This window comes from Triturus cristatus, chromosome 4_1 (genome assembly GCF_964204655.1).
Source record: "Triturus cristatus chromosome 4_1, aTriCri1.1, whole genome shotgun sequence".
Taxonomy (NCBI): domain Eukaryota; kingdom Metazoa; phylum Chordata; class Amphibia; order Caudata; family Salamandridae; genus Triturus; species Triturus cristatus.
In genome coordinates, this window is record NC_140585.1 from 788,197,430 (window position 1) to 788,216,124 (window position 18,695).

The 18,695-nt window shown below is 46.8% G+C and overlaps 1 protein-coding gene and 1 long non-coding RNA gene across 3 annotated transcripts in view; one reads left to right on the forward strand and one right to left on the reverse strand.

Moving 5' to 3' along the window:
- The window catches only part of LOC146855532 (uncharacterized), a 552,836-nt gene that overhangs the window by 298,604 nt on the left and 235,537 nt on the right, over nucleotides 1-18,695 (forward strand). The window lies entirely within an intron of this gene.
- SLC38A1 (solute carrier family 38 member 1) overlaps nucleotides 1-18,695 on the reverse strand; it is a 408,924-nt gene that overhangs the window by 54,924 nt on the left and 335,305 nt on the right. Inside the window, exons 6-7 of the mRNA XM_085653365.1 lie at nucleotides 17,653-17,745; nucleotides 3,982-4,063 (exon numbers count right to left, since the gene is read on the reverse strand). Coding sequence (XP_085509491.1) covers nucleotides 3,982-4,063; nucleotides 17,653-17,745 — 175 coding nt within the window. The remainder of the gene's footprint in view (nucleotides 1-3,981; nucleotides 4,064-17,652; nucleotides 17,746-18,695) is intronic.

The window sequence follows — 18,695 nt, forward strand, 5'->3', positions numbered from 1 at the left end:
GGTTTAAATGTTCCTGAAACTGGTGGAAAGGGATATGATTATACAAACCTCTTAAAATTGCCAATGAAATAATTGAGGCCCAGTTAGATAAAACACTTTCAAAGTCACACTTGTCAAATGGCTACACCACTAATTCCATTTTGAATTTTGTGTTTCTTGAATGAGTGTTCTACCAAGCAGATCCGATATGGACTGGAAATATCTCTAAAGTAGGATTTAAAATATTTAAAAGTGATACAGGTCTTTTCATACTTGTATCACTGAGATAGCTTAGAGGGTTTGAAATGTGCTGTATAGAGTGCCTTGCAACCAACAATCTACCCTTTCAAGGTCAGTAAATTAAATAGTGCTAAGGATCCAAAGCAGTCAATCACTCATCACGCATGTACTCCGTTCGTCTTCCTTGCACTCCATCACACACACATACACGCACGCACGCACACACACACACACACCCCTCCCCCCAATTAATACAATTTTGTGTAGTAATCCTCTTTTAATGCCCTGTATCAAAACTGCTGGATTTTACTATACCGCTCCTGCAAGGGTTTAAAGGTTGCAACAAAAAAATGATCTCAACATTCAGGCAGGCATATAACACGCTTGTTTGGTTTTGCCTGCACAGTGCTTGCGCTGTGCTTATTTGGTTTGTTCTCCACTCTTTACCTAATGTCCCTATGGCTGCAAACATTTCAAATCTGCTTGGCCGCTGCATGTTTTTTTTTTCTTTGCCCTCCGCCCTTTACCTAATCTTCTCACATTATATTACCATCAATTACTGCACAATATATTGGTTTTCTCAATAAGCAAGTCATAACACTTTTATGGTGTTTCAGTAACTTATATCATAGACCTGCTCACCAAGCTAAAACTTACAACTACAAAAAAGTGATTATTAATCACCTAGGTGAAATCTATTGCATTTACCAATCCTTGTTTATTATTTAGAGCTTTATACAAACGCAATTGAAGGCATCATTGTGCTTTATATGAGTGCTGGTTGCGCTACAGACAGACACATTTGGGGGCTTATTATCAAGCACGGCGTTAAAATTATCGCCGCTGTAGCGGCAGAAAACTGCCACTAAAGTGGCGATAATAGTCTTGATAATATGCTCTATGGAATTCCAATTGAAGCAAAGGTTGACCCCAGAACATGGGCTTCTGTGGGAATTCTTAAGGGCATATTATCAAGCCCATTATCGCCGCTTTAGCAGTTTTCTGCCGCTAAAACGGCGATAATTTTAATTCCGTTTCTTGATAATATGCCCCTTATTTGGTTCGGCACGGGGGGATAAAGTGATTTGCCCGGGATCACAGGATGATGATTATCCCTGCAGAGCCTCGAACCCAGCTCCCAGCTTTGAGGTCAACTGCTCTCGCCATTAGGCCGCGGTGTGACACAGACATTGCACCCGCTAAAAACTGGCAAACTTTGACCTTTATCTGTGAATAAATCTGGGAACATGGAGTAGTGGGTTATCTGTCTGAAAAGTGCGTTGGCATCTTGTCGTGGGCAACACGCCCCGGTGCGCTCTGTAATTGGCTCCTCAGTGTGTTCGCAATAGTTTTTAGTACGAAACAGTTCATCTAGAAATGTCTCACAGCCTAATAACATAATATTCACATTCTAACAATGTAATTTTCTCCACAAGCGGGAGCGTATTCAGTTGTCGGCTTTTATCTGCAGCACAGATGCCACGAACCAGACCTGAGACCACGCATCAGCCGTCTCAGCAGCTGGTGATTCATCTTGTAATGACATGACCTAGTTGCACTCTTTGGAACGGTGAGCGTGTCCTCCTTTTCCACTCTCAAAGCAAGGAAATAAAGCCCAGCAGGAGAATCATCTGCGGTGACGAAGCAAGAGCAGCTCAACACTCAGGACTTCATTACAATGGCCCAGGAAATGGGCAGGTATTTCCCTCCTCACGAAGTTAGTGTTCCAAGGGATACCAGCAGCTCTGGGGACTGAGGACTGACTGTCCCATTACGTGGTAAACCTTGAGGTTCACTAAGAAAGGTGGAATTACCAGGGGAATCTGTTATCCCTGGTCCAATTCCCCTGACAATGCCTCATTTCACCTGGGATCTTCATCCAGAGCTTTCAGCTCCCTGGACCGGCCAAAATATCCAAGTGAATTCTGGCGAGTGGTTCATGAAAAATACCACTTAGAGTCTCATGAGAAGGTGACTGGTAAGATGAATTGGTAATACCGGGCCCAATATTTCCATTGCTGGCTCCTCTTACCACCCCATTTATGTAATTATATATAAGATCTGGAATGAGGAGTAATTTGCAGTGCCTTGTATTACTGGACTCTTTAATGCGTGTTTCTAAAATTCCAGTCAATTTCAATTCAAATCCCAGTTGCTCCTAGCAAAAAGGAGGCATTAAAGAATCTAGAGCAGGGGTGTCCATCATAGGTCTAGGAGCACCGGTTTCATTTAAGATTTTCAGTATAACCACTGATTATGTAAACCAGTTCCATTCTATGTAATCTGGCACAAATTCTGTCTTGTCCTGCACCAGTGCCCTCAACGTAAATAAAAGGTCTTCACATGTCCGCAATCTGACATCAATTGCACAAAGCAGTGCAGCATATGCCTGCCCATCAGTTGCAGTGGGTTAGAGGATTATAATACTCAAACAACAGGGATGCTGTGCAACATGGCTAAAATCTATTGGCAAAGCCAACGGGTCCCAAAAATGAGACCTCATGGCTTTGCCAGTGCTTGTTAGGTTTGGTGTTAGTCAAGACCTTTTGATTTTACTAAAACATATGTATAATATGCTTACTTTTGGGGGGCTTTCAGCTAGACCTCTTCATCCATTGATCCGATGTTGTGTAATTCACATTTTCTTCTGCCCACTAGGTCATGGGTCAGCCCATGTCAACCACTAGATAACATTTCACTGGCATTCTGCACTTTCATAAGGAGCACACCCATGCACAAAATAATTCACTTAAATGCTAGGGACTTTGATCCCAATGTGTGCTTTTAGGACCAAAAAATATATTTACTTTTAGGCAATGTTTGTTTTTAGATTGGTGAGAAACCTGCAGCTTCCCCAACAACAAAGTGTTGCAAAAACCGTTACAAAACAAAATAAGCATTGGCAAAGCCAAAAGACTGGTGGCAAATAATAAAGCTATTGACTTTGTCAATGGTTGGCATGTTAATGTACACACAGAGCAAACGATTATAAGTACACACACCAATCCAATAAAAACAACTATTGGCAACATTAATAGAACGCACATTTCATAGGCAGGCACACACCTATTGGCTTTGCCAATACTTGGTTGCTTTAGCTACTCTATGTCCCCATCTTCATCTTGGATTTGTGTTAAAGTAACCAAAACATAATTGCAAAATGGCTACTGTACAAGATCACACCGATGCATGCACTGGCAGCATTCTTAAAATTCATTTTAGCTATGGTTTGACAAAACCACTCAAGGATGGCAGTCCATGAATCCAAACGCAAGTGCACACATACACATGCAGGGTGGAAGGGCAAGGTGTGGGTGTGGACAGAAAGCAGAAAGAGGCCCAGGAGGCACAGATGGAGAGAAAGCGAGAAAAGCAGTGTGTTTACACTGAGTGCTAAAAAGGAAATTAAAACAAATTGTCTCTTGACGTTAGCAGTGGAAGGATCCGACTCATCCAGTTAGAAACAATGTAAAGTAGAAATGCTGGGACAACATAAGAACAGAGGGACACCATTGAATAAGGAGCAGGGAACTGAGAGAAACAAGACAGCCATCCAATCATGAGCACCGAGTTCACTCTATTTCATTGTAGGCCATCTGTTTTAAACAACCGACAGCTAAAGGTGGGAGGTTCTGTGAAGGGCATGTATCCAATGGGGATGTTCAAGTGCTGCCCTCCTGTGTTTAAGCTGCAATGGGCAAAACATTTTGAGGCTACTGAACCCCAGTAACAATACTCTGAAAAAACGAAAATGATACTTACGAAAATTCGACATCTTTTCCCATAAGGAATTTAATTGCGGACGGCAGCTCCGTCTTTACGATGAAAAGGTAGCTCAGCATCGCTGCAGAGAAATGAAGTACATGAAGCAATAATGTAAGTCATTCCATAGTATCATCGTGCACAGATATACACGGGTGGATGTATTTGTCCTCTGCAGAGAGGCAGAAAATGTATACTCCTCATGTTCAACAAATATTGTGATTTGGGTTAGACCACAAAGTTTTGGGGCACAGTCCAAAAGGTAATAATCACGTTTTAGCACAGCTAGAAAATACAAGCCTTGTATCGAAACAATATAAATACCGCATCATCCACAGCACTGAAGGCCGTTCAGGATGAAATTGTTGACACATTTCTTCAAAGAGCAGAAAGCCACGTATTCCCCATTGGATCGGATCAGAGGACTCTTGCCTACTGTTCAGCATTGCGATGCTCCGCAGCTGGGTTCACACAGACATACATTCATACATACGTTCATACATATGTACAGCTCTCTGTTTTGGTTGAGCTTTACTTAAAGGTCAGGCATCTGGATCCCTACCGCCAAAAATCAGCCAAAGAGGCTCACTGGCTTCTATTTGAGCTTCTGTTGTATTCTTTAGCACATAAGTTCATATCACCAAAGCAAGTTAGGTCACTGGTAGTCTTGAAACGTACATAAGAGAATTCATAAAACATAGGAGTTGGCAATATTTGTATTAGAGCCAGTTTCTCATTTTCTTATTACAGGTGACCTGTGATGCACCTAGTCGCCTATAATAAAGAATTGGAGCTTAACTCTAATAACTTTTCTGGACCACAATTAAAGCTGCAGTTTCAAAAAATGAAAACGAAGCATGGTTTTTCCTTCTTCAGGTCGTTTTTCTAGTTGAGTAGTGATAAGCAGAAAGGAGATAGTTATGGCAACATGTTTAGGTAATTATAGGAAAAATATAATCTCTCTACATGTTTCTACACATTTTGAGCTACTTGAGCTAAACGTATTTTTCCTGTTTCCAGACATCCTATCTATTTCACATGAAACAGCAACACTCCAAGGATTTAAGTGTTTTTTGGGCAGGGTGCTGGTTGAATGGCCACGTATTATAAGGAACGTAGTGCCCCCTGCTGTACATATAAGGATATTGCAAGTCACCTCAGAGTATCATGACCTTGTAAAGGAATTCGGTCTTCTTTCTTCTTTCCTCTATATGGTCACAGAACACCTTGCAGGTACTCTACCCATATGTAATCACCCTGCTTTCTTGCAATGTGTTGTAATCCCTGCCCACCCCAACCGCAAACCCTATCTCCTTGTCTGCCGTGACACTGGATTGTACTTCTATGTGTATCTCACTGGAAGTTGTTTTAAATATCCATGTAACCCAACCTGCTGTTTGGCACTTCAATGCACTGGACTTCAAAGAACAATAAAAAATAGACTTGCAGCCCTCCTAAACACCACTTTGCTTAACAGGGCATACCAAATTGTGAAGCCCGTTTCACTTTGTTTTCGGCCATTGAGGTTACTGCTTCCATTCAATATTCTATCTGAAAATGTTTTTAAATTTTTAGTGTCATCTTCTCAAAACAATTTTAATTCACGGTCAGATCTACTTTGAAATGCCCTCGCATACTCATCAGCATTGAAACTCAGTGGTTATGGCCATGAATGAGGCTTCTTCCATTGCCATGTATGCAGTTGGTTGTATTGTACTATTTGCTTGTGGCAACGCTTATACTCAATCAAGCAGAGCTGAGTTGGTCATGGTGGCAAGCCAATGACCATGGCTATAGGCCAGATCTGTTTATTATGAAATGTTACAATAAAGGCAGATGGCCTGATGTATTTATTGTGAAAGCCATATGTTAAAGTCAATAACCAGTAAATGGTGAATTGATATTACTTTGAATTAAAGCCCACAGATACGTATTTTGTTACATAGAATCTAACATATTACCATAGTATGCATGGGTTTAGGTGTTAGTTACCCCCCGTGATAAACCATGGACCTAGACGTTTTGGTCCGTGAGAATCCTTCTTAAGCCTTCTTAGGAGAGATATTATTTTGCTTTGCCAGCTGTAATCTTATATACATTTGTAATTTTATTACTGTATGCCTGATGGTTGCCTCGTAGGAAAGCTTACACTCAGTACAGTAGGCCTGAGTTGGTTATGGTAAAAAGTCAATGAAAACAGCTCTAGACTTAATTGGTGTACAGGGAAAGATTATGTCAGATTACTTGGGTCTAGTCTGTTTCTCATGAAAAGTTGTGATAGAGGTCGTAGGTATTTGCTAAAATCAATATTTCTCTAATAGTGGATTGTTATCACATTATGTTACAGGCTATACACTGGTACTTGATTGTATGTAATCTCCTACAGTACCACAGTAGGCAAGGGTTTGGTGTTGGCCATCCACTCTGACACACCCTGAGAGGAATATTTCACTGTGATGATTCCTGTTAGGCCCTTTAAAGAGGGGTTGTGTATTATTTTGCTAAATATGTTTTGTACATATTTGCAATGTTATAACTGCATGCCTGATGGTTGCTGGCTTATGTGCTCATCAGTAGGTCTGTGATATAGAGTCAAATTCCTTAGGAATTATCAGTTTATAATGAAAAGTTGTGACATAGCACATAGACCGTACTTGTGTTAAAGGTAATAGGCTTTAAGGGTGCATTGTTATTACACTATGCCAAAGCCTATAGGCAGGCATTGTGTTACATTCAATCTCAGAGGTTATCTTAGTAGGCAAGAGTTTTGGTGTCTCACCCAAGCAACCCATGTGGATTGGAGATTTGCACTGGTAATCAGACTTGGTTATGGTGGCAAGCCAATAATAAACGTAATAGACCTGATGGGTATACTGAGAATTTAAAATAAAGGCAGTATCCCTGAGACACGGATTGTGAAAAGCAAATGTTGAAATCAATAAGCATTTAAGGGTTGCTTGTTGTTTCTCTGTATCAAAGCCATAGGATAGGTATTTTGTTATTTGAAATGTGATAGATTATCTTTGTAGTGAAGAAATATTGATGCTGGTCAACGCATTTGACAAACCTCAGAGGGTAGAAGATTTGCACTGCAATAAATATTGCTAGAATCTCTTCAGACAACTTGACAGGTTTAGCTGTCTGCCTAGATCTTACAGTAAAACAAATAATAATTAAATAATATATATCCATATATATATATATAACCTTAGAGGATTGCAGACTCCGAGGTAAGATTTCTTTTGAAATTGTGTTCAGTTAAAGCGGGTATAGATCAAAGGTCAAAGTGGGCAGGATATGAGGGGTATGATGTGCCCATACTTTTTTAATTTGACAAAAACAGTTCCCCTACTTTATGTTAAAAGGCAACTGTCCCGGGACAGTTAATTCCAAAATTTAAAATGGCTCAGTTGAAGTGGAAGGGGAGAGTGCTGTGAAGCAGAGGGAGTGGTAGACAGCTGAACTAGAATCAAGCCTTCTTGCCTGGATGTCTGCTGCCTGAAAAAAATGTAAAGGTACACCTTTGTTCAATCTGCAAATTTGAAAGCTGCTTGGGAGCAGGGTTAGGCAGAACTTGCAGAGTGTCACTATGTGGAAATCCAGGCAGTAACATAAAACCTCCACGAGATTACGCGGAGTTCCACGAGCAGGCGGAATCAGCCCTTTGTGCTGATTTTTAGCAACAGGAGCTTGTTGCCTGCCACACCATGTGGCACGCATAATGGCGCTGCTTCTTTGCTGCGACTCAAGTAGATTTGCTACTCAAGCAGCAGCTTTCTCACTACAAACGATTGCAACTGCCTGCGACTGCCCTTGTTGAGAAAATCTCACAGGGAGCAGTCCTAGAGCCCGAAAATTGTGCTAAGGGGTGCCAATTCTCGCTCACCAACTTATTGTTGGCAAGCCACGTGGAAGAAAAAACTTCACCACGTGGCAGTTGGCGGAGTTGTGCCAGAACTCCACATTAGAAGCATAACGCGGAGTAGGCAAGACTCCACAAGCTCCTTAGGAGCCAATATTGCCTTTAATTGATGGAGTCACTTGAAGAGTATTCTGTTCGAGAGGTATTGTAAGGTGATCTGATGAGCTGTGAGGTGTGCGCTTTAAAGGGAAAGTTATTTAAAAAAAATGGCACCAGGTACAGTCTGCATATTACTCAGATCTATATTTTGAAAGCAATTATTTCCACCTAAACCTAAATCTTTTTGAGCACTTTGTGGCTACCTATCTTTTTTTTGTAACAACATTTTTTATCAAGTGGTCCATGGGCCCAATACAATATAAAGACTCGTCTGGTTGCATACATTGGAACTAGATTAAATAGTTGCAGTATCCGCCATTACTAAGCAAGCATTATACATAGCAGGACCTTCCCACTCGCAGAAACATGCCCCCCTCCCCAACTCCTACCTCCCTGTGCCCCATGCCATCCTTTCCAATAACACTTATACAGTCAGTTTCCTAGTTCCTGCTCAGCACGCAGACATGCACACATTATTGTCACCCCTACTATGTTCAGGTACAGAATATGTCTAAATAGCCCCTCCTTCTAACCTGTCCTCAGGTTGAGGGACCCCTCTGGGGTATCTGGATCGAGGACTCTCAAACAGTTCACTATGTTCTCCCAGGGGCACACTGTGTCACATCTTGGAGCACCACTTCAATCTCAACCATGCCAATTAAACATGGTCTTCCCTTCATTTAGCTATTCTGAGGCCTCAGATGACTTTCCAATGCATTGTGATTTCTCGCTTTGCAAGAATCAGAGTTAAGTCCGTAAATCTATTGGTGGTTTTACATGTGACCGGGTGTGGGAATCCCTGCAGCAAGCAGGCTAGAGGTGAGCAAGAAATCGCATGATGAGTGACACCATTAACACAGTCTATCATGTCCTCCCAGAACCCAGAAAGAGAATGGCAAGCACACAACATGTGAAAAGTTCCAGCCCTATGTTCACAACACATGAAGCACGTCGCCTCGGCTGTCCGATAGAACCTATTAATTTTACCAGAGGTTAGGTCAGTGGCGTAACGAAAGTTTAAGGGGCCCCACTGCAATGTACATTGAGGGGCCCCCATTACGGATTTAATCCAGAGCACTCAGGCCTGAGTACTGGTTCTGTGCAGAAAATAAAAGTTGATAAATTTAAATCTGGAATTTCTAGACACTGCAGGATTGCATCCCAGAATTTGACTCTAAATGCGTAACAGGGTGAATCTAACTTAAGGAGTCCTTGTTAGTGGGGCTTCTACGTGGCCTACTATAAATATTCAATTGCAGAAAGGTACAAGGACACGAATAAGTGCAAATTCGTGAACACAATTGTACCCAAAGTGAACTGCATTGTGTACTAGCATACTAGTGAAACTTTAAAACAGAGATTTCTGGTCGGCCCAGAATAGAGACTAGGCAACTGTGAACAGCCTAGAAGGATGTTTTAACTTTATTCACCGAAACTTTGTATCTAGATGAACGCTCTTACTACTCTCAAATGTATATATCGCTGGTTTTGGTCCTTCACCAGGGGCGGCTTCTCTATATGAGTGTAGGGGCATTGACCCGCTACATGTGAGCCATTGCCCACAAATACCTTGTTGGACTTGGCCCTTTCTCCCCGAATTTTTTTCGTTTTTTTTAATGCATGTTAGATCAAATAACCAGTGTTAAGGTGCAGGTGCTCCCTTCTCCCAAGATGGCTGCCACAGTCCCCTGCTACTGCAGAGTGGTCTTCATTAGTAGCACCCTAGCTGTCAGGAGCTGGCTGGAACCCCACAACATTGTTGCGACACCAGCCCGCCTTTTTTGTCCCATAGGTAGAATGGGGAGCTCCTGGAATGTGCTGGAACCTTCTAGAAGGGAGGTGTGGTTTTTACTTTTGCCGCCTTGGAGAGGTCACCTGACCTAGGGCTACTTAACAGAGGGAGGGAACTTTTTCTGGTCAGTTGGCCAGTGGGAGTAAAGCAGACCTGGGGAAAATCCACGCAGGAGTGTAGGCGGTAGGGCCTAGCCAGGGACTTATGCCTCTGAAAGTGACAGGACTTAGGTACTGCCCTTTAAGTGAGTGAGGGATCCTGTACAGCCCACTGATCTAGCCCAGTGATAGGAGAACCCAGGGGCCATCTGCTAAGCTTGACTAGGAAGGAACTAGTCACCAACTCAGTCCCTATCCCCAAGGAACAGAACCCCCCAAGGGCGCCAGTGACATCTGCGCCACAAGAACTGAATGCTGAAACTTCATGCCAGAACTGAATGCTGAAACTTCATGCCAGAACTGAATGCTGAAACTTTATGCCAGAACTGAATGCTGAAACCGATTGCTGAAACTGCATGACAAAACTGAATGCTGAAACTTCAAGTTACGACTGAATGCTGAACTGCTGGGGATCAACCAGGTACTAGCGCTGTGATCCCTGCGCTCCCTGACCTGGCCTGAGATTCCCTGCATCAATCCACGTTGAGCGCTGAGCGCTCCCGCTTAATTTGACCCCCCCCTGGCGTGGGGACCGGAAGCGTGCTCACCGCCACGGCCCGGAGGCTTGAAGTGTGCGCCCTCATCGAGTCTGGGCCCGCGGAGAAGCCCGGGGCCCCATCGCTGCCATCGCAGCTGCTGTCGGAGGCGTGAGAGGTTGTGACCTGTCTCCCAGCTGCTGAGCGCCTTGAGTGCGGGGCCCGGAGACGTGACGGACGCCGCCGCAGTGAAGATTCCCCCCAGGACGCTGAGATCGAGGTAACCCCCGGGGGCTGGGAGGTAGCGTGGCCGTGCGGAGGCCTGGGACTCACCCCCCTGCTCCCCGGAAGGCTGTGGGAAGACCCGGTGCGCCCCCTGTCGATCGGGAGCGGCACCGCACCCCGAGACTCTGATTCCCCTCCGTGGGATTCCCCCCTGGCATCGGAAACTCTGATTCCCCTCCGTGGGCTTGCCCCCCTTTGCTGCTAGACTGCCGCGTACAAAGGGGACCAAGTGCCTACGGCCTGAGCATTACGAGTAGCGCTGTATTCTTAAGTTCTGCTCACCAATGCTTGATGCCTGAGTATTACGAGTAGCGCTGTATTCTTAAGTTCTGCTCACCAATGCTTGATGCCTGATTATTACGAGTAGCGCTGTATTCTTAGGCTCTGCTCACCAATGTTTAATGTTTGATTATTACGAGTAGCGCTGTGTTCCCGAGTTCTGCTCTGAAGTGCCCCATGCTGGATTATTACGAGTAGCGCTGTGTTCTTAAGTTCTCTTCTGAAGTGCTTAGTGCCTGGGTATTCCGAGTAGCGCTGGGTCCTCAAAGTCTGCGCTTAAGCGCTAGTAGTCTTCCATGTGTGGCGCTACATTTTCCAGCCCTATTTCAAAGCGCTGATAATCGCTAGATACCGCGCAAGGTACCCACGGCAGGTTGAAACGCTAGTGGTGGGAGGGGCGCAGTGCGCTGGTTAACCGCTGTGTTTACCGCTCCCCTAGGTTCGCCAGGTATTGCCAATGGAACTATGATGAATTGCTGATGAATCTGACGTTAATGTATTCAGGTACTGCCTATTGCATCATAATGGATTGCTGGTGAATCTGACGCTAACGTATTCAGGTACTGCCTATGGCACCATAATGAAATGCTGGTGATTCTAATGTCAATGTATTCAAGTAATGCCTATTGCCATCTCAGGAACTGCATTTGCATTGACCTGCTTAGATAAACTTGTTTGATTTTCACTGAACCTACGGGGTGGCGTCCATTATTGTGTGCGTTTCCTGCTTCAGGGGGTGAGTGTGTTGTATGGTCGCTTTACACTTAAGCCTTCGGGTGCCCAACCGCTCGAGTCACGTTACCCCCTTAGGGCTTGGTGACCCCAGGTCTTACATTGTTGGCGAGCGGTGGATTAGGACCTGTGACCATACAGCACCCTCCCGTGAAGCGGAGGGCGCCACAATTAAACGCCTATCGTATTTAAGCTCTGCAACTGTTATTACTGCACGGATTACATTCCACTGTCCAGACTGAGGGTGTAGAAATCCTGGTTAGCTTGCAACTGTCACCCATCTCCTAGAATTTTTTCTTCTTCCTTAGTATCTAGGTCCCCACCTGTCACGATGGAGTTCCGGTTAGCCGACCTCGAGGGGTACACTGTAAGGCAACTGAGGGAATTCGGGCAGGGGATGGGGGTGCCTGGGGTGCGGAGGGCCAAAGGACCGGAACTCCGTACCGCCTTAAGGGCATGGGTAGAGGCCCACCCAGAAGGGAGAGAGGATGAGGGACAGGAGGCGCCAGATGCACCTCAGGAGGAGAGCGCCCAGGAAGTACTAGACATACTCAATGTGGATATGTCTGAAAATGTGCCCCCAGGGAGATGTTCTGGGGCCAGTAGTAGGACAGGGTCTAGGAGGAGCGCGTCTCCAGAGGAGTATGAGGACAGGAGGGAGGAGAGGCAGTTAAAGTGGGAGCTGGCGAAGTTGGAGAATGAAAGGGAAAACAAGAGATGGGCAATGGATGAAAAGAAGCTGGCGCACGAGCTTCAACTGAAGGAGTTGGAGCTGCGCGCCCTCCAGTTAAATGCGTCCAATAAGGACAATGGTGGCAGCGTACCAACAGATCCCCAGGAGTCAAGATTCTATTTACCCAAGGATGATAACGCCAGGGTGTCTGAGGAGGCATTAGGGAGTGACCCTGAAGGGGGTGGTGCAGGGATCTTCCAACCCAGCGAGGTGGGAGAGGTGGCGAATAGCCCAGCTAGGTCCCCGGGAAGAGAGAGGGTTGTAGGGCCTCACGTCCTATCCATAGGAAGGAGTGAGACGGGGAGGTGTCCCGAGGTGCCCCAACCACAGTCTCAGGGCCTGGAGAGTTCCATAAGGGAGCCCCAGGTTGGGAGCCTAGGCTGTCCTGATGTGCCGCCTGGTGAGGGGGAGCCCCTAGTGTCAGGAGGACCCGGGACGACTGTAATCCGAGCTCCTGAGGTTCTGCGGTCGGCCCAGCCGCAGCGTTTAGATCCTGGGCTGGGATGCCAGGTTCAGGGGTTGCCTGACCTGGCGGGTGGGGCATCTGTAAACAGTGTCCCCCCAGGATTGTCTTCCAGGGGTACTTTTCCAGGTGGGAGGGTGCGGAACTCTGGGAGGGGGTGCAGGGGGAGGGAGGTCTCGCCCCTGGCACCGGTGCAGCCTAAGGGTTTAGACCCTAGGCTGGGGAACCAGTTGAGGGGTCAAGGCCCTGGACTGGGGAGAGAGTGGTGGTCTGAGGGTGCCTCGCATGGGAGTAGGGTGAGGAACCCCAGAAGGAGAGGTAGGGGGAGGAGAGCCTCGCCCCTGATGGCTGGTCAGCCTGAGGGTGCGGACCCCAGGTGGAAGGACCAGTGGCAGTTTGGGACTGCAAGGAGGAGGAGGGGAGTGGTCAACGGGCACTACAGACCTGGGGCTACTGCCCCCCACTCTGCGAGACCACAAGGGCCAGAGACATCTGGATGGCCTAGGGGCCGGTCCTGGCCACAACCAGCTAGGGAGCCCCAGTGGGGTGGCTTCGTTGGTCCAGGGAGGACCGAGAGGGAACCATCGGGTTCCAGAGTGGAGGAGAACCTGCGGGTGCTCCTGCAGTTGCGGGTCTGCGTCCACCTTTTCTCGCCCCAAGCAGGGAAGCCCATCAAGGCATTGATCGGACTACCCTGGCTTTTGGCTGGAAGGGGGTTGTGTTGGACTTGGCCCTTTTTCCCTGAATTTTTTTCGTTTTTTTAATGCATGTTAGATCAAATAACCAGTGTTAAGGTGCAGGTGCTCCCTTCTCCCAAGTGGCTGCCACAGGCCCCTGCTACTGCAGAGTGGTCTTCATTAGTAGCACCCTAGCTGCCAGGAGCTGGCTGGAACCCCACAACATTGTTGCGACACCAGCCCGCCTTTTTTGTCCCATAGGTAGAATGGGGAAGCTCCTGGAATGTGCTGGAACCTTCTAGAAGGGAGGTGTGGTTTTTACTTTTGCCGCCTTGGATAGAGGTCACCTGACCTAGGGCTACTTAACAGAGGGAGGGAACTTTTTCTGGTCAGTTGGCCAGTGGGAGTAAAGCAGACCTGGGGAAAATCCACGCAGGAGTGTAGGCGGTAGGGCCTAGCCAGGGACTTATGCCTCTGAAAGTGACAGGACTTAGGTACTGCCTTTTAAGTGAGTGAGGGATCCTGTACAGCCCACTGATCAAGCCCAGTGATAGGAGAACCCAGGGGCCATCTGCTGAGCTTGACTAGGAAGGAACTAGTCACCAACTCAGTCCCTATCCCCAAGGAACAGAACCCCCCAAGGGCGCCAGTGACATCTGCTCCACAAGAACTGAATGCTGAAACTTCATGCCAGAACTGAATGCTGAAACTTCATGCCAGAACTGAATGCTGAAACTTTATGCCAGAACTGAATGCTGAAACCGATTGCTGAAACTGCATGACAAAACTGAATGCTGAAACTTCAAGTTACGACTGAATGCTGAACTGCTGGGGATCAACCAGGTACTAGCGCTGTGATCCCTGCGCTCCCTGACCTGGCCTGAGATTCCCTGCATCAATCCACGTTGAGCGCTGAGCGCTCCCGCTTAATTTGACCCCCCCCTGGCGTGGGGACCGGAAGCGTGCTCACCGCCACGGCCCGGAGGCCTGAAGTGTGCGCCCTCATCGAGTCGGGGCCCGCGGAGAAGCCCGGGCCCCATCGCTGCCGTCGCAGCTGCTGTCGGAGGCGTGAGAGGTTGTAACCTGTCTCCCGACTGCTGAGCGCCTTGAGTGCGGGGACAGGAGACGTGACGGACGCCGCCGCAGTGAAGATTCCCCCAGGACGCCGAGATCGAGGTAACCCCCGGGGGCTGGGAGGTAGCGTGGCCGTGCGGAGGCCTGGGACTCACCCCCCTGCTCCCCGGGATGCTGTGGGAAGACACGGTGCGCCCCCTGTCGATCGGGACTCTGATTCCCCTCCGTGGGATTCCCCCCTGGCATCGGAAACTCTGATTCCCCTCCGTGGGATTGCCCCCCCTTGCTGCTAGACTGCCGCGTACAAAGGGGACCAAGTGCCTACGGCCTGAGCATTACGAGTAGCGCTGTATTCTTAAGTTCTGCTCACCAATGCTTGATGCCTGAGTATTACGAGTAGCGCTGTATTCTTAAGTTCTGCTCACCAATGCTTGATGCCTGATTATTACGAGTAGCGCTGTATTCTTAGGCTCTGCTCACCAATGTTTAATGTTTGATTATTACGAGTAGCGCTGTGTTCCTGAGTTCTGCTCTGAAGTGCCCCATGCTGGATTATTACGAGTAGCGCTGCGTTCTTAAGTTCTCCTCTGAAGTGCTTAGTGCCTGGGTATTCCGAGTAGCGCTGGGTCCTCAAAGTCTGCGCTTAAGCGCTAGTAGTCTTCCATGTGTGGCGCTACATTTTCCAGCCCTATTTCAAAGCGCTGATAATCGCTAGATACCGCGCAAGGTACCCACGGCAGGTTGAAACGCTAGTGGTGGGAGGGGCGCAGCACGCTGGTTAACCGCTGTGTTTACCGCTCCCCCAGGTTCGCCAGGTATTGGTAATGGAACTATGATGAATTGCTGATGAATCTGACGTTAATGTATTCAGGTACTGCCTATGGCACCATAATGAAATGCTGGTGATTCTAATGTCAATGTATTCAAGTAATGCCTATTGCCATCTCAGGAACTGCATTTGCATTGACCTGCTTAGATAAACTTGTTTAATTTTCACTGAACCTACGGTGTGGCGTCCATTATTGTGTGCGTTTCCTGCTTCAGGGGGTGAGTGTGTTGTATGGTCGCTTTACACTTAAGCCTTCGGGTGCCCAACCGCTCGAGTCACGTTACCCCCTTAGGGCTTGCTGACCCCAGGTCTTACATACCTTATTTATCGGACTTCTGGCAGGCAAGGCGTACTGTGCTCCTAGGCGTGGTTTACAGCAGGGGCTGTGTATCTGAACTGCGCATGTCAGGTTGGCCAGAATTTTGCTATTGGCCAGGCTGACATGCGTAGTTCAGGCTTCCACAGTCATAGCTGTAAGAGAGAAGGGAAGCAGAGGCACAAACCCGTCGGTCTCCGATGGAGCGCTGTGCTCACCTGTCCCGGCCAATACTTGCAACGCTCTTATGCTGTTTACTATTATAAACAGCATGAGAGCAGTGCTATTATTGGTCGAGGTGGGCAATGCCTACTTTTGCTTTCTGCATGCCCAGCATGCTCAGCGCTTCAGGGCAGCCAGGCAGCGTGCGTGGTGTGGGTGGGTTTGGAAAAGTTGGTTAGCCATACAGAGAGGATTGCGAAATCCCAGGGAAGATTTATAATTGTGCCCTGAGAGCTCCGCATACCTGTCACTATGTGAACTTAAAGCACAGTGGGGCATATTTACTAGGACGGCGATAAATAAAGGCAAAGCGCGCTTAGTGCTTGTTTATTTATCGCAGGACTTTATCGCCCAGGTAACGAGTTATTAACAACGCTTTACTTCAGCACGATAATATTCCAGGGAAATGGGTCAACATCGCTGGAAAACCAGCAATGTTGCACCCAAAACGGAGATAACCTTGGTGATACGACCCTGTGGTCGTATCACCATATTCCACCTCCCATGTTAGCTATGGCTTAGTCAGGAATTTAACAGACGTTAAATTCCTGTGTTAAGGCATAGTTAATGGGATTTAAATTATCGCTACTCCTCTTTGATGACATCACGAACCTGGGGCAGCGATATTTTCCCATGGTGTTTTGTCAGGCACGCCTCCTTTGCATCTCATTAGAGATGCAAAGCGATGCGTGAACAAAACGGGAGCTGAAACAAGGAAACACGCGCCAGCGTGTTCTTGCAAATAATGCAATCTAATTATTGCCGCTTTTCGGCCGAAAACGGATGCAAAAGCGGCGATAATTATGTCACCAGCCCTTGATGATGTGCCCCAGTATGTGTTAAACTCAGTGCTTTAAATGGGCCGGTACTGTCCGGCACTTTTTTATCTGAACCGGGAGAGTACCGGCACTTTCTCCACAAAATATAATACTTTTAATTGGAAAGTACCGGCACTTTCAGAAAGAAGCAGTGGTTAAACAACAACCCAACACCCCCCTCCCCCCGGTCCCGATGCTTTCTTTCTTCGCATTGTACAGTGGCTGCTCAGCATGCAACTCAAAACACGAGGCCTAAATTTAACGGGCATGTCAAAGCCCCGTAGTACAGCGTGTCACTTTAGTGCCTGCTCATAGGCTGTCATAATAAAACAAACTCCTCGTGATGCAGCTGCCCGAGCAAAAGATGCTTTGAACTGATTTGTTCCCCTGACGGTACTGTGGTAATCCCTTGTTTGGTCGCCTCATGTCTGACCCCAGAGCTTGTGGTATTTTCCTACTCCAGCCAACACCGTAAGAAGTTCAGGAGTTACACCAGGCGCTCAGTGATGTACGACTGGCCAGGTCTCCAGCGTGATTGCTTCCTGTACCTTTCAAAGGAGCGATCCTGTTCCACACGTTCTGACGCTGGATGGCAGGACAGGCCAGGTGGGCTAATGCCTCACCATTTTCTAGAGTGACCAGCCGCCACTGTTCCCCACGTATTGCGATCTGTGATGATGCTATCATTATGACCCTATTGTTAAGGGCCTCACAACATGTCCTGTAGTCATGAGCGCATATGTGATACTCTACATCAATAATCAATTAGATTCATAATTCTTGAACTTCAGCCTACCTCCAACATTCTGCAGAGAGGTGCATCCAAACACCACCAGCTTCCCCGGAGTTCCAAAGACTTGCTCTCCAAGTTTTTCATACACCATGCAGCCTGATGAAAGAAGTAATATGTTACAGATGTTAAAAAGCACACTAGCCTTTGGTGAACGTTCTGGTACTATTGAAAAGCATCATTGGCGCTGACAGCAGCGGACAACCTCAATGTATCATCAGGGAATGTCATCGCTCTAAAGAAACTTGCAAGAGCCAAGCTGCCTTTAGTTTAAATTCTCAGAGAGTCTTCATTATCATTAGACTTGCATATTTAAGTACTAGTGAAGGTCATTGACATACAGCACCGCATACACCTAGATCAGTTGCCGCAGAGCGCGGCTACGCCTAAGCTGCATTATCAATGCATTTCCCAGTACTGTCCTAGGACCGTCTGCTGATCCTACTGTGCGTTTTCTTGAATTGTGACGTGCGACAACGTCAAACCAGGGCTTGGTTCAGACCACTAGTTTAATAATATATTGCACGCAGGAGACAGCAGATAATTGGGTCTTATGGGTCTCAAAGGCTCAGACAACAGAGGAATGCACAATTAAAAATACTTTGAACTGATGTCTGACTCAACCCTGTCATTACAGCTGGATTAGAAGACTGACTCACTGCAGCTACAGAAACATAGGACAATCTAATGAATTTACCAAGTAACCGTACTTCTCTATGTAATCACCAAAGGAAGACAGTCAAACTTACAAGGCTAGTGCAATAGGCAAACAACCCAAATGAATCCTCAACAGAGATCACAGGCTTTGCCACCTGGTAAGCAATGGTAACATTTATTGGAAATCAAAGAAGGCTTAGGAGCAGTGCTTAATTTGAGATGGTTGTTTTTGGTGCTCAGCCCCAACACCTAAATATTAACACTGGCACTTATGACAGCCTGCCACATGGTGGCGCTGTCTGCCTAATTTAGAGATGAGCACAACAGTTGTTTATTAATTCAATATTCATTAAAAATGACTAATACCTGCCCCCTCAAACCATTCCTATAGA